The following is a 16,441-nucleotide window of genomic DNA, read 5'->3' as shown; positions in this document are numbered from 1 at the left end:
AAATCAAAGATGTCAGACTCTGATGATGATGCTGCATTTGCTAGTGCTGATGAGGGGGAGGCTCCCCAAGCCACAGCATCAGTTCCTTTAAAACGATCCAATAAAAATGATAATAAGCCAGTACCCCAGAAAGCTCAAGCTGCCAGTAAACCTGAAACGAAGGGTAAAAATAAAAAGAAGAAAAAAGGAGGAGGTGGAAAGAATTCTTCACACGAACTTAAAAAACAACCTCCCAAAACCACATCGGATACTAAATCAACAGAAGAAGTATGTGTATCAGAAAAGGAAAGACCTGTTAATAAATCTTTACCAGAAAGTGACACTCAAGCCTCAGAATTATCATCAAATGCCAAGAGTGATTCTACATCACCTGCTAACGCTAAAGCTAAAACAGACTCGGAGTGTAAACCACCCATAAGTGATTCAAAATCTTCAACTCCAGAAAAATCAGACAATACTAATGTTGAAAATGCAACTAAAATAGTCACAGAATCCCCAGGAATGGAAACTATTACTAGAACTGTTGATAAAGATCCAACTGTTGAGGAAAGTGAAACTTCAACAAACACAGAAGAACAGGTAACAGTACTTGCTCTTAATATGTTTGTGTCAATATTCGTCTCTCCACTGTATTGTGTCAATTTAATGAAATTTGCCTCAATGACTAGTTTGTGTCTGTGTAGGGTCTAGCCATCATAACATAATGCTGCCATTTTGAGCCTCATTTTAACAAATTCTGTCTTGTGTTAAGTCTTCAGGTGGCTGGGGTTGGGGAGGATGGGGTTCCTCCTTATTAAAGACTGCTACTCACTCTGTTTCAACTTTTACACATCAAGTAGGTAAGTATTGAAGTACGTACTACCCATGTAGGAAGTTATGACAAGTGCTCTAAAGCCCTGTGTAGTTCATCCTCTTTCTCAGGTAACCTGTAGAATTTTAAAAGTTACCTAATCTGATTTCATCTTTATCTAACAATAAAAACAAAGGAAATATTATTCATATTATTGAATCTTCCTGTAATGATACCAAATTGAAGCTTTAACTATAATGATGCTAACTTGAAGTTTTAACTATAATGATGCTAAATTGAAGCCTTACTGCAATGATAAGTATTGTAAGGAATGCTATCATGATAAATGGGAAGTAAGGAAAGTTATTGGTTCTATTTAGGTGATGGATTAAATACTTTGATGGATACAATGGAAACAACACTTGGTGTACCAAGCCCAGAAGAAATGGTAGAGAAACAGAAAGAGGGAGAAAAGAAAGGTAAGTAAGATGTGCAATTTGATATTTTGCTGTATAAATATAACTATACACAATTATGTTGAAGATGGCCATTTTCCTCATTACTGATTATTTTCAAGAATGTGTGTTATGAACCCATCAAGGGCTATTGATAGGACCATGTAGATGTTAATATCAAAGCCAACTCTTTTTTCTGTTTACCTGCATTTAATGTACCATCTTGTCTTAACCATTCTCCTGATAAGACTTTGTCAAAACTCAGTGTTTGTGATACGATGTCAATGTACCACTTTCATTACCAGCTTTCCTTTTTCTTTCTTGTTTGTCAATTAGCTGAACCAGTTACTAGTAAAGATGACAAAAGTACAAGTGAAGAAAAGCCTGGTACACCAGCTAAAACAGAAGATGATGAACAGTCCAGTGAGACAAAACAATCTGAAGGAACAGAAAGTGGGGGAGGAGGAGGCTGGTTTTCAAATATTGGTCACCTTGTTCAGAATACTGTGAGTACTATTTTAAATCTTATCTCATACAATAATATCATGGGGCCAAGATCACAGCAGTCACATTTTAGGGATCTTTCCTTGCTATCTGAGCTAAAAACCCAGATTCAGGTTGCATAAGCAAATATAAGGTTGTAAGTGTTATGACCTATTCTGACACTGGTATTATATCATAATTATTATACTGTTAGCAGTAGTAATGTAACTTTACTTTGAACAAGTATAATGTTTTTGTTCTAGGTGACAGAAGGCATGGGTGTTTTGGAAACTATTGGTTCTGGCAGTTTAGATGTTATGGAAAAAATTGGTAAAAAGACATACTCAGTTATTACTGAACATGACCCAGGGTTCCGGAAAGCTCGTCAATTTCTAGGGAACAAGGGAGATAAACCTAATTTGTCATCTGTATTGCGTGATGCTAAAGAGGATGCAGACAGAAAAGTCGAACAGGATAAAGAGTCAGCTGAAGCCAGACAGTGTCATTTTGGTTTCCTATTTGATGAAAATCAAGGTAATGATATGATTCGTTCAGATTGTTCTAAAAAAAAAAGAACGGGTGTCTCTCTGTTGAACAATTCAATAGGTTAATCTTATAGCGATTTTTAAAAAATACACTTTAATTATGAAGATAAGAGCTTATTTTATGATGTGAAACAAGGTCTATCATCAGGAAAGATGGATTTAAAAGGGTATTAAATTTCATGCAAAGAAATTGAAGATAACTAGAACTTTAAGGAGTCAAGTTGTCACTCCTGTAGGTCCGTCCATCCACAATTGACTTGTAAACACAATAGAGGCTAGAGTTTTTATCCGATTTTAATTAAATTTGATGTGATCACTTATATTGATTGAGAGAATTTGACAATGACAAATGGTGACCGTCTTTGATATGCCGAAAATTTATCAGGGATATGGGCGTATCTTGCTAGGCAACCACTTGTTTGATGTATTTGTACATCTCCTTTCATTTGTTTTTCAGGTTTAGCTCATTTGGAAGCTTTAGAAATTCTGTCTAATCAGAGTGAAAAGAAAGTACAGGCTCTGTTACATGCCATGCCTGATGAAGTCATAGGTAAAATTAAACCTCAACTTTTACAGATTAAGGACATATTTGAAATTGAAGATAAAGATGATGGTAAGAATAATGATACTGATGTATCAGTGAGATAACCTCACATATATCATGTCACTTTATACTTTATTCATCTTCACAATGTAAAGCTATTACCAACTTAGTACTTATACCTTGACTGCATTAGTCACCTTTCTTGTTTCATGGAAGTTTTACATGAAGCAATTTGATTGGATTGTACACCAGCGAATAAGCCAATCAGAGGCCTCAACTGAAAGCCTTTTATAACAGTCTTTCCATTTGGGTCAATCTAATCAAATTGCTGCATTCCATGAAACAATAATATTGGCTATAGCACTCAAGGTCTAAGTATGTAATTCATGATAGCTTGACATTGTGAGGGTGCTCTTTATTTGAACAACATTCATCTGTGCTGAACAATGTAACTTTCACACAAATACTTTAGAATTGACTTTGTCAATCAAGTTTTGAAAAACACTTTTTGTTCATTGATTGAATACATTGTTCAATTTTTGGTATATTTAATCCTTTGAAAGTGAAACTGTGATCTTTGTTTTATGTTTTTTTCAGACAATGAAGAAGATGATCATGATTTTGTTCAGTTAGTTACAGATCAGTTATCAGAATTACATCTTGGTACAACAGCTGATAAACTTAAACTGGTATTTGTTATTCTCATAGTTCTAATATCCGATAACCGTTTCAGAAATCTTCATTTCTTTTCCTATTCATCTCTTTAAGCTATCTAAATTTGACTTAAGTATCATCGAAACGTTTTGTGGTTGGCTTACATATTTGATGTTATGATTGATTTAATTGTGTTATTTAGGTACATGAAAGATCAAGAAATTATGTAGAAGAATTTGAAACAGAAAAGAAAGCAGATGAAGATAGTGAAACAGAGTCAAATGAACCAAAGGTGAGATAACTCTTGTAATATTTGCTAGTCATTACTCCAATGGAGCTACATGTACTACAGTCTGTGGATGTACTCTAAATTATATTCTAGACACTGTTTAGAACTGTGAGAACAAACAAAAGGGCATGTTTTTTGTTGTATATTTTCCTCATGTGAAAAGATCATTGGTTGCTATTGGTATTTTGCCAAGATGTTGTTCTGGATTTCGTTTTTGCAGTTCAGACTGTTAGTACTTGCTTTATTTATTCTTACATTATCATGTTTTAAATTCTTTATTGTTAGAAACTGCACTCCAGGTGAGTATTCCTAAAGCCACAAAAAAAATGCTTTCAAATTCTTCATAACAGTGTTGCTGCGATTTTCCCTCTTTGTTGACTAACCGATTTTTGGTATTTCTTTGAATTGTAGGAAGTTCACAAGCATGCCATCCAATTTTTAGCTGATTTATCATGTAAAAGTGTTGAACAGTTTCATAAAGCTGGTGAATTGATATTATTAAAGAAAGATACAGAGAAGTCTTATGAAGACAAATCTAAAACTCTTGCAAAGTAAGTAATTTAGTTGTTATTGTTATACTATGTTGAAATAATTAAGTTTTGCTATTTTTGATTGAAATTTCCTGGAGATGCATGAACATTTGGAAAATTCCAGTTAAGCATATGTGAATTCTTCTGAAGGTAAGGTAACTAAACTTTCAAAAATATGTGGGGGTTAGCACTGGGTAGGTTTGAAACTGACTATCTAACCCTGTGATCTATTCTGTTTTAATTTTTAGTTTAACTCAAGTGTTATGCTCAGAAGTTGGTATTTTATCTTCAAAGTTTTCTCAGTGTCTTAATTCAATAGCAGTAAGTATTTCATATATACTTGATAGCTTCTCATGATCATTCATTGAAATAAAACACAGTTTTTGGGTGTAGTGGCTTTAAGGGCAATTAGTCTGCAATCATTTAACACAAATGTTTTTGTCAGCGAGATATTTTATTTTACCTTTATCAAATTCACCCAGAAGTTCCGCATTAATGCCCCAAATTGTTTTTTCCTTGTACAAAATACGACAAAAAAATATCTATCTCATTGCAGGATTAACTTTATTCAATATTGCTTATACATTTGGTTGTAATTTTGCTACTGTTTGCAATTATTTAATAATGATAATTTCCATTGCAGGAAAAAGACAAAACAAAAGAAGAAATAGTTAACCCATTGGTGACAAATATTTATTTAGAGGTAAAGCATTGTAGTTTTTGTATGAAATAACAAAAAGAGCACTTGATTTTCTTTGCCACTCGGCTGATTTTTGAATATGTAATGAATAAAATCCCATCCGTTTATATAATTGTATCATTATTCCAAGAACATTACTAAAATATTGTCGCTTCTTGTTTTAAGATTTGGGAGCACCATTTATTTATGTAGGAGATATCTGCCAAGAGGATCCAGATCAGGAGAATGGTTCTGTTAATGATAAAGTATATTTGAAAATTGAATTTCAGGCAACAAACAGTAGTACATATATACAAGATGCTTTTCAACTTTTATTACCTGTTTTACAACATGCAGTTATACAGAATTCAGATGTTTTACAGTGAACAGGTTGTGCATAAATATTCGAATATAGGTCTACCAATACTCTACTTTTATGTATTAATGACAACAGGAATTTAAATTTCAACATGAAAGCTCTCTGTCAACCATCCTGCACAAAATTCTCATGCATTTTCTTTTAAATTGGGATCCTGTTCATTTACCCCACTATTTTTACCCTCATTTTAACAGAATGATATTGCTGTATGGACTTCCCTGTATGAAGAATGTGACACTACATAGTCAAAATGAGTCAAATTTGAATTATGATTAATACTACCATTGTATCATTTTGTATTCAATCAAGGTTTTAACTAATTATTATGTGAAAAGAGAAGAATAGAAAATTTAAATGAGTGTTTATTTACAGCTTCTACATTTTCACATGTCAGCTTGGCAGACTCAATGCGGTTTATGGTGTGACATTTCTGTTTGCTTCTCAACCTATGGCTTGACATATGCTGCTAACTCCAGAAAATGTAGCCCTGTTTTCCCACCTTTCCTTTCAAGTTTTAAATTGTAAACGGATAGATGATTGGGATTAGTTTGTGAACTTGTCAGATATTATAACATATCATAACATTGTTGACAAACCAAATATTTTGAGCAACCAATTTGCACATTTTAGGGCTCCTTTGCACAATAACCATGAAATTGGAAGTAAATTACTACAATTGAGGTCTTATGTAGTTTACTGTTATCAGGTCACACTACAATCTACTTAACAGTTTCACCCAATAATTAAATGTGCTGTCCCAGATGCTAATGACACTCTACTGCCCCTTCACTACCCTGAACAATACAACATATTGTAAGAGTAATACAGTCAAAAGAAAATCAGTAAAACATTTAATTGTGAAACAGATTTAATTACGAAAAATGTCAAAAACAGGAGCAAAATATGAAAAATTTACTAAAATCAATACTTCAAATTCATGCATATATGTTTTGAGGAATACATTGATGTGAAATTGAGGAAATTTTCAATATATTTTAACAAAAACAAAATTGAAATTTTTAAATATTTAAAGCACCTTGTGAAAAAAAAATTATTAAAGATATTATACAAACTTCTTGGAATAGGATAATAATGCTAGTATATTGGAAGGGTTTCAGACCTGCAAGGAATGCTTTACTCTAATAGCACTTTCAGAATAGAACATCATATTCTTCAGGTTAAATGCCTTTGAGGCTTACAGATTATTTCAAGGAATGCTTATGTTCTTTCAGCACTCTCAGAACATATGTAAAATTAATAGCACTAGTGATTGCCTTTAACATTTCAAAAAATCAATGACCTAAGATGTAATGACTATTTCTTAATCATTAGATTTGGGATTTTGCTATACATACCATCCTCTATTTTTGCTCTCTATGTAATAACTATGATAGTTTTGCATTTGATTTTACCTCTATTTTCAAGCTATCACAAAGACAGGAAAAAGCAAGGATTCAGGATCTGCAAACTAGCAACTAATATAAAATATGGTACAAAATTACAAAATAAATCAACTAGTCTTGTTTTTCTAATTGACTAAAATATAACAGCACTTAAGATTACCTGAATAATAATTCTACAACAATTACAATTCAACAAACAGATTGTATAACTTTTTTGAAAGCATATTGATGTTTAGTTTGGGTAAACAGTCAATCTTGATTAAGATTCAAATCTTAAAGTTTTGTTTCATATTTTTATGATCCACATAACAAAACATCCAGATAATATGTATTTCATCAGAGGGCCATTGATTTAATACTATATAAATTGTGTGTTATTTCACTTTACTGAACATCTGACCATGTCATGAATGATGAATCTATGAACACTTTCAGATATTGGTAACAAATATGAATATATTATGCTTAAGGTTTCGTAGCACACTAAATGCACTACAATAAACATATTGAAGGATTAAGTTATCAAACTATTCTGTTTTCCGTTGGAAGAAGAAGAACAAACTTATTTGAGAAATTTTTAGCTAATGACTAAAAGTAGCCATCACAAATTAGATTCAATCATACTGAATTATGATACTTTCAGCTCAAATTGAGCTCGTAGATAATTAGGTGACACACACTTCAAGGAAGTATTAATATATCATTCTGAGAGTAGTACCAAACCAAATCACCAACTTGCTTTCAAAAACAGTTATAAAAGAAGCTCACAAACATGAATTTCTTCAGCTGGGATCACTAAAATCCTCATTATAGTTAAAGGAATGTCACTAAGTTGGTCTCTTATAAAGGATTCTAAATTCAACAAATTAGAGGATCTACTCTATCCGAATAGGGAATGTGAAAAATTGGTCTTTATTTAAGTCTCCTGTACCTTGTTTTCGTTTACCAGCCTTTTTATAAATTCCGAATGATATCATTTGATTAGTTATAATGCCAAGTTAAATCCAAATGTTCATAGCTAGGTTGATCTATTGGCATTTTTTTTCTACAGTAATCAAAGAAACTTTTTCTTTTTATATAGAATCTCTGGAAGAGCAGAATGGGTCAAAGATAACTTTACATTTCTTTATGAAAGCTTGAAAACTGAAGAATTAGACTTGGCATTGAAGTTTACAAAATTTTTGTAACCAAATGACTTAAAGGGACCGGTTTGCCATTTTCGAGTGTTGATTTGGGTCATGAATAACATATATGTAAATAGTCTTCAGAAGTACTAGAAATGTACAAATATCAAATAATTCCTTCAAAAATACCTCTAACTAGGAACTTTAAGGGACTGTCCGCTTTTTTGACATAATATTTCATTGTAAAAAAGTGAAAGGATAGTCGTCTTTTTAACTTTCAAACGCAGATAATTCTGGACACACATGGATTTGAAGGCTCAAATTGGGAAGGTGAACTATACTGATAAGCTTAGCAAAAAAGTTTCCCTTTCTGAAACTAAGGTACAATAGGTCAAACACTTGGTAAATCTGTCCCTTTAATTTGGCCAAAAAAAGTTTCCTTATGACACACAAGCTTTATAAAATTACTCAATTTAACAAAGAAATATCTTAATATCTTCATAATAAATAGTTATAATAACTAAATATCAAATAAATGGTAAAATAATATCTGTATGCTCAGACTTAATAGTCCATTAATAGTGTATTCTACAAAATAATATCAAAGTCATCAAAAACTTTGTACAAAGAAAACTGAAGAAAACAAAAGAAATATATAAATAATTGGCAATATTGGCAAACTAAACATTATGAAAATGCACTACCAGTATTATAAAATATAATGACTGAAAAGAAAAAAGAAACCCTTAATTACCCCTTAAATCCATTATGTACTATTTTGGTGGTCTCTGCATTTGACATAGTCAAAATGTGGGTGGCATTAAATTCTGAGATTCAAAATCATTTCATCAAATTCAATTTGATTTCATTCAATATGAGATTCTTTGTTAATGACTTAAGTTAAGAAAGCGTACACTTGCCAATCTAAGCTAACATAAGAACTGGTGCTCGAACCCGTTTAATTTGGAAATAAATCTGAGTCCTTATCATTGATTAACCAGATATGCACAAATGGTACAGCTTTTAGATATCTGAATTTGATCATTAAATGGGACATATCTTTGAATTCCAACAAAATGAGACAGAAAAAAAATTAATACTACTATGTTTTTATGTGACCTTTGGAGATAAGTACATTAGGCCAGTAGGAATGAGCGAAGAGGGAGCCAAGGGCGATTATTGCTTTTGATAGCCTATTTAGTTTAAGGCCCCCATAAATATGCAGCAGAGGTTTATGTTTGTGAAATACTATCCATTTATGTTGATGAAGAAATATGGTGTTATGCTGAGTTTATAGGTACAGTACTGGTACCAATTGTTAAGATCATAAGCTAGCTATTACTATTGTTACCAATCATAATACTTTTATGGAACCTGCAATACAAAATAATCATCTCAATAGTATTACAAAATATGAGAAACTATAGAAAAAACTTAATACTTGTACATGTATAGGCCTAAAGGTTATCTTTCAAAGGAACTTAGTACCAGCATTGTATGAAACAGAATAAGCCCCTGATAAGAAAATATTCACTCAATCAATTTGTAAAATCTTATAAGTTATATTCTGCAAGTGGCTGATAATGTGAGATATCAAAAAAATTTCAATCAAAGCAATGCCTAATCACATTAGATAACCATAGGGATTTTTTATGTGCATGATCGAATTAGTCTGTTTATAAGACAAAGAATGTTTTGGCTATGTCAAGAGCAATAACTCAACTCAGTAAAACATTTCATAATATTTACAGATTGAGAAAAAGGTTCACCATTTCTATTAGGTTATATAAACATAAATGTCATGATTATGCTCTGCTCATGAATTGACTCATGCATCCAGTCAACTGCTTTAACTAATTGTAATAATGATGAAGCAATTGTGGGATTGTTAGCCAAGATGTCTCCAACAAATTCATAAAATAATGATTTCAAACAATACACAAATATAAGTTTTATGTTATTTTGATTCTGTTTACTGTTTTAGAGATTTAAATTGACCTACTGGTTTCATTCAGTCTCAATATCATGTCAAATTAGATTAACTCAAGTGGCCATAACAACCACAGTTACCCCTATTAGTATTAGTATTAATTGAATGATTATGTGTCATGTCATAATAAGTGGAACACACCCTACCATTGCAATGGTGTTACTTCCCATTCCATTCAGTTTTATGCTGCTGCCTACCAAACCCTTCATCATAATTTCCATTCATCTTAAAGAGCTGTTTGAAATGACTAGTACAAAACATTTTCCCGGAATTCGCTGCGAAATTTTTCGGTGTCAACTGACACTTGCATTGTGAACAACGGAGGCACGATTTGTGGAACGGTTTATCGTTCATATCTGCCTTTTCCATGGCATAAACGGGTTTTTCACATGCTGTACATCTTTCTACAAGTATGTTTGGCACAAAAGTACTTTTCCTCACTGACATTTCGTACAATTTTCACAGAATGAATCGCATTTCACCCAAAGTCAATTTCGGCTTGAAACTCCCTCCATGGGCTCACTCTTTAACGCTCTCCTGTAAAATGCTGTCCAAATCCATAGGGTAGGGTGAACGTGGACGACTATGAACACTGAGGCGTTATTAAAGATATAGCCTATAGACCTATGATGACTCAGTTCAACTTTTTTATCATTTTTACATGACATCTCATTAACCTGTAATAAAGTTACTTAATTAAAGAATATTTTAATATTTGTCACGAATCAAGCTAATCATGTAATATGTGAGGTCAAACATATAAAAGTAAATGCATAGATGAACTCCCAGATTTCACAAGCGGGGAGAAATTTAAGGTCATATCCAATGTGTTTTTAGTTTGATACATCTTTTATTGGAAAGAATAGGCCTTATGTAAATAAAGTTTAACACTTACAGAGAGTAAAACTTTCTGGATTAGCCTAGTGCCAAGTATAAACTATTTGTGTAATACTTAATATACCATTACGAAGCGGGTAATTGAATAGATTCAGATTATTACTCTCGACGCCCATTGTCAATTATTTATTTCATTTTGAACCGACCGACTTATCGACCACTTGCGAGCCAAAAAGAGTTTGCCATTTTTGAAAGGAATATCCTCAAATAATAGCTTTGTTGAATAAATGTCACCGATCGATGTGATGATGACGTCAGTAATATATCTTTAGACCAACGGAAATACCGACTTGAATAACGTGACCCCGAGTTGCTTGTGTTTATATAAAAAGATCAGATAATGGCCGGGTTTTTTTTTCATTTGATATGCCTGATGAAGGTTATTCAGAATCAAATAGCAAATATATATAGGCCTATAAGCTGCGATATAGACCATCAAAATATTAGAATGGGCCTACTCTTTAACTAGGCTAATCCGAGTGCCTACGCCGTTGGGGGTACAGCGGAGGTTGTGAATAAGACGCCTCCACAAAGTTGCCGCATTTTGAATTCAGCCTCGACAAGTTGCCCCCCCCCCCCCCTCCTTCCCTCCTCCATTCATCCAGCCTGTCCCCTACATAGAATTGCTGTGGGAACTTAAAACGGTTAAAATGAGAGATATGAATTTAAACCCATTTAAATTGATTTTATTGCCAAGTTACACTTTCACATGACATGCTCCTCTCTTCGTTGATCTTATTAAACTCAAGTTTTATATCACTATTTTTAAGGACTGCGTCTTAAAAAAAAGGGGGCGGGGGGTGGCTTGGGTTGGCATGGCCAAATGGCCCACACCCAAAATATGCCAGCAGCTAGGCTACTGATTATCTGCGTTTGGAAGTTAAAATGACGACTGTCTTTTCTTGAGACTCTGCCATTTATAGAAAAGACATAGACTACCGGTTTGAGACATTTTTGATCTTTGAAGGAATTGTGCTATTTTCGTACATTTTTATTAGGCTCTTCTGAAGACTTATCAAGACCCAAATCAACCTCCGAAATGGCGAATCCTTCTCTTTAAAGTATTCATATGAAATTATAAAATATATAATACATGTAATATGATTGATGGGTATAATCAATCTAATATTTACTAATTAGATTTAGAAATTTAATTAAATTAAGATGCGGAGAGACGATATGATGTATGAAGATGGATTATGGATACAGTGGAAAACAAAAGAAGCGAATCGATTCGGACATGTACAGATTCTATATAGGCCTATATTTTCTATATACATGTAATGTTATTCTAAAAGGAAATTATGGAATGCAGAAGTTGACTTTACAACTCCCAAGAATACAGTGGTCGAACTTACATCTTTCAAGAATGTAAAGTCCAGGAGACATAGTTGATTACGGTGTCTTGAATCCTCCGTCGAAGGCGGACCGCCACCGCCATCCCGCCAGGTCATTTGAGACTTGATATTCAGGCACTTGATGCAGGCACCAATAAAAAGTTGGAATGTTTTCATTACGTATGACGAAACGTAACAAGAAATAAATCTTGTTCTTTTTCAACATGCAAATGTTTAGCAATCCCACTGTGGCGAGTTTGAACGTGAATTAAAGTAAGCGCGCCATGTTATCTTTTTTTAATTTTACTGGTGAGTAAAAATAATTTGGCGACTGCATTTTCGACTTTCTGTTGTTAAATCGTATATTGGCCTAGTCATATATCTGTCTGCTGAACGTTGCATAGCCTATCTGACGTAAATTTAAATTTCCTCGAATTTTAAGTATTGTAACTTTGTAATAAAAGTGGAGCATCTACCCTAGTCTAAAATTGACAGAAAAAAACTCTAGTGGCATGGGTTAGCAATAGTATGATTCGGACTATTCCGACATTGTGGTCAGAGTTATCGTTCCTAAACTTGATTTCCGGTCATTGAAAAAAAATATTCAAGAGGCCTACGTTACCAATATGTCGCTCCTCATCAAGTCAATTTAACAAGTGAGGAAAAATGTAATTGAACGTTCCCCACAAGAGATCAACAAGAACTCCCCCATTGGAACCACACGAAACAACAAATGTCTTTGTAGATAAGGGGGCTTCTGGGGTAGACCGGCTGCATACTATAATTGCACGTGGTTGACAAAAAAATTTTGTTTCACTCTTTCAGCATTAAAATATTAGCTCGATTAAAGGGTCGTAATCATAATTTCTAAAAATAACTAAGCTTAAGGACTTAACGTCTATAATCCCTTTAATATGGAAGGGTATTTTCGTTTTCGAAACTGCGAATTGCGGAGTTCTTGATTTTCGGATATTTTGACATTTATGGAAAAGTGGACGTATATTGCCGTCGCAGTTCGAAATTGGTAAAAATCGGATGAAAAGTTTCAGAGTTATTGCCCTTGACTTAGTAAAACGCGTTAAATTTTTATCCTATCTTGATGAAACTTAGTAGGCCTATGCTTGCAGATATTGATAAGACCTCAGTCAAGTTCGGAATTGGTAACAATCGGATGATTGGTTTTACATATTAAACCACCACAGACTTTGTTATCATTTCTGGCAGCTGGTAGTGGCGTATGTTACCTTGCCTGGTAAGTTATCTTTAAAAATAAAATAGTGACTGTCAAAATAAGATAAGTAAAATGTGATTTATAGCAAAAAGTCAACATAACAACATAAGAATACGGCCAACAAAATAGAATTTTACTGATGACACGTGACCTTTGAACTTTTGGCTGCGCCTGGTTTATACCCTGGTTTTGCAGATCCGAGGTATCTAAATAGGTTTAAAACCCCCGCACCTGCGGAAATGCGGAATATATCCCCATTTAACAGGGCTTATTATTTCTGTCTCTACATCAGCTTGTTTCGGTCTAAAAACAATTTTGCCTTCCCATACGGAGTGAAGACTAGAGTTTAATAACAGTTTTTCTATTGTTATATTGTATTGTGTCCCAACAATGGCGAACATTCGAAGAGCTGCCAAACATTGTTGCCTCACCAAGACAGAAAATGTTAATTCGTTCGAAAATTTGAAGAAAAACCTCATTTACACACGATGAAAACTTTGCACAATTTTTGGTCGCCGATTTTCATTAGCTTAAAAAAAACCGGAGTAAAGCCATTGATGGGTTTTATAAATGACACTGAGCGAGTAACTGAAAACAGGCGCAACAAAAAGTGGCACTGCTCGAACTCCTTATTGTTAAAAATTCCACTAGCTTGAACGATATACGGCAACAAATTGGGACGCATTATGGGTTTCAATCAACAGAACGTGCCCATTTCCTGGACTTCTGCGGAATCAGCCTCGAACCAGATGAAAAACCAGAAGACATGTTCAAACGACAAGCCGCATTCGTTGAAGACAACTTGTTGCAACAAGGTTGTGTTATTTAACATCATGGGCAAAATATCGCCGGAGACTTATTCACCCCCGAGGCCCGAGCTACCCAAACTTTTAAAACAAAGAATACTGAACCTAGCTTCGTACCCGTACATTATCCTCAATCCAACCAGAGATTTCAAAAACTCTTGACTCCCTATTGTTTGAAATACAAACTTCCAATGATACCCTGGCCTTTTATACACGGCAAAATACTGATAGCAGACCATCCCAAATTAATCACTCTGCGTACAACAAACCAACTGGTGAAACTCCCAACACCGCAGATGCCAGAGAATTTGTCCACCTTGTCAACCAAAAAAATTTCAACGAAACATTTTCTGTTTTAAAAGTAAAATAGTGGAACTCGTGGAACTTTTTGGACGACGTAGTAATAGGCTTACAGCTCCCAGATAAGAAGCTGGCCCGCCTTTGCCCCCTCCCAACCATAATAACACACACCAAAACCTTACTCTCCAGCCTGCCACTAGAACTGACAAGAAAGTCAACAATACATTTATGAAACTATGAGTTTGCACCATCATAAACACACTCCTGCATTAGATAAAGGCAGTGGATATTAGCAGTGAACCGGTTGAGTTTATTTTTCACTATTTTCCCGGCACGTTCGAGTAAGGCCCATATAAAGAGGACTACGGGCTATTCTGTCGCTATGTAAGAAAGAAAATTTGAAAGTTGGGAGGGGGCAAAGGCGGGCTAGCTTCTTATCTGGGAGCTGTAAGCCTATTAATACGTCATCCAAAAAGTTGACACGAGTTCCGCTATTTTATTCCACATGATGAAATGACGTATACTGATTGGTTTAAGACGGAAAATGTTTCGGTTCAAAGCATACCACAGACAAAACACAAGTTTGCCCGAAACATTTGTTCAGAATTCAAACAAGTTTGATTTTCAAACAAATGTTTCTTGAAACAAAAAACAATGATTTTTGCAAACGCACACGACGGATTTTTGTCGCGAAACAAAAAGTTGTGTGTGTTGGGCTTATATTCTTGCTAACCGAGATATTTAGACCGATAATTTCTTTTCATTTGTTATGGTAACCCTACTTATTCTGTATTTCTATTTAATATTACTCTGATAATACCTGTTACAATTAAATACAATGATTTTCAGGATTAAGATTTAAGTAAAATATCGGTGGGTTCGTTTTGCCGCATTGCCCAACTTGCCGCATCGTGCCCAACTGCAGAAAAACGACCTGTAAAACGAAACTAAAGGTTTCTGATAAAATCCGGAATGACCATTTGTTTCACATGAAACGAAATATTTTAATATGGTGTCCCGAATCGATTTTTTTATGTCCGTCAACATTTGCTTGTAAACGCTCTAAAAACTAGATTTTCTGATGGAATCAAATGAAATTCGGTATGTGTATACATATTCATAAAACGAAGATCAAGTTCGAATTTGAGCTATTTTCGACCGTTAGAAGCAGAGTTATTACCCTTGCCCCAAAATCTTGAATATGCTATTCCTCTCTTAGTTTTCAACCGATTTTGATGAAACTTAAAATGGATGTTATTGGACCTTAATCGAAAGATTTGAGAAAGTTTAGTTAACTTCGGATTAAATTTAAGGCTTTTTCAAGATTTAGGCCTCTTACGTCAGTTTTGAGTAGTTATCGCCCTTTAACCTCTATACAGTAAGTGCTTCTATCAACACCAATTACTCGTAAACACCTAGAAAATAGAGTGTTTCAAGGAATCAAATGAAATTCGGTATGTGCATACATATTCATGAAACGAAGGTCCGTCGGTCCTTCCGTCCGTCAACATTTGCTTGTAAACGCTCTAAAAACTAGATTTTTTGATGGAATCAAATGAAATTCGGTATGTATATACATATTCATAAAATGGAGTTCGAATTTGAGCTATTTTCGACCGTTAGAAGCAGAGTTATTGCCCTTGCCCCAAAATCTTTACCATCCGCATGCCGTGGTGGGCGTATATGGTCCACTATCTAATTTTTCTTTTTTCTAAACATTCGCAGGTTCGTCGATTTTTGTAGTTAGTAGTGTGGAGCCAATCAACCCCAGTTTCTACCTTGTCCACCAGGACATTCTGGAACCGTTGAGCCACTGCCGAATTATAGAGCACATCGAACACGAGAATTTAAAACTTCTCCTCGCTTGATAATTCTGATTTACTATTCAGAAGATTTTCACTTTCAGACATTTCAGTTGCCATTTTTTCTAGCACGAGAGTGACGTTATTGGCACGCTGTAGAGGGACATAACTCTTGCAAGTTATTACCAAATTTATTTATTGCA

General features: G+C 34.1%; 2 protein-coding genes across 2 annotated transcripts; one reads left to right on the top strand and one right to left on the bottom strand.

Moving 5' to 3' along the window:
• Nucleotides 1-1,628: 1,628 nt before the first annotated feature.
• Nucleotides 1,629-5,700, top strand: LOTGIDRAFT_182051 (hypothetical protein). Its single transcript, XM_009057044.1, has 9 exons — nt 1,629-1,755; nt 2,002-2,262; nt 2,731-2,886; nt 3,415-3,506; nt 3,674-3,763; nt 4,172-4,311; nt 4,539-4,611; nt 4,934-4,993; nt 5,260-5,700. The coding sequence occupies exons 2-9, from the start codon at nt 2,004-2,006 to the stop codon at nt 5,353-5,355; spliced, it is 966 nt and encodes a 321-aa protein (XP_009055292.1). The 5' UTR covers nt 1,629-1,755; nt 2,002-2,003; the 3' UTR covers nt 5,356-5,700.
• Nucleotides 5,701-8,692: 2,992 nt separating this feature from the next.
• LOTGIDRAFT_182048 (hypothetical protein) lies at nt 8,693-10,562 on the bottom strand. The gene is made up of 2 exons (XM_009057043.1): nt 10,012-10,562; nt 8,693-9,249 (listed from the first exon to the last, which is right to left on the bottom strand). Exon 1 carries the CDS (start codon nt 10,310-10,312, stop codon nt 10,025-10,027), a length of 288 nt encoding a protein of 95 aa, XP_009055291.1. The 5' UTR covers nt 10,313-10,562; the 3' UTR covers nt 8,693-9,249; nt 10,012-10,024.
• Between the last annotated feature and the right edge of the window lie 5,879 nt (nt 10,563-16,441).

This window comes from Lottia gigantea (genome assembly GCF_000327385.1).
Source record: "Lottia gigantea unplaced genomic scaffold LOTGIsca_3, whole genome shotgun sequence".
NCBI classification, from domain to species: domain Eukaryota; kingdom Metazoa; phylum Mollusca; class Gastropoda; family Lottiidae; genus Lottia; species Lottia gigantea.
Note: the sequence above shows the minus strand (reverse complement) of the source record. Positions and strands in the feature narration are given on the sequence as shown.

Coding starts and splice junctions, on each gene's coding strand:
- LOTGIDRAFT_182051 (XM_009057044.1), top strand. CDS start 2,004: ATGGGTGTTTTGGAAACTATTGGTTCTGGCAGTTTAGATGTTATGGAA. Junction 2,887..3,414: donor AATTGAAGATAAAGATGATG/GTAAGAATAATG, acceptor TGTTTTTTTCAG/ACAATGAAGAAGATGATCAT. Junction 4,994..5,259: donor TGACAAATATTTATTTAGAG/GTAAAGCATTGT, acceptor ATTGAATTTCAG/GCAACAAACAGTAGTACATA.
- LOTGIDRAFT_182048 (XM_009057043.1), bottom strand. CDS start 10,312: ATGTCAGTGAGGAAAAGTACTTTTGTGCCAAACATACTTGTAGAAAGA.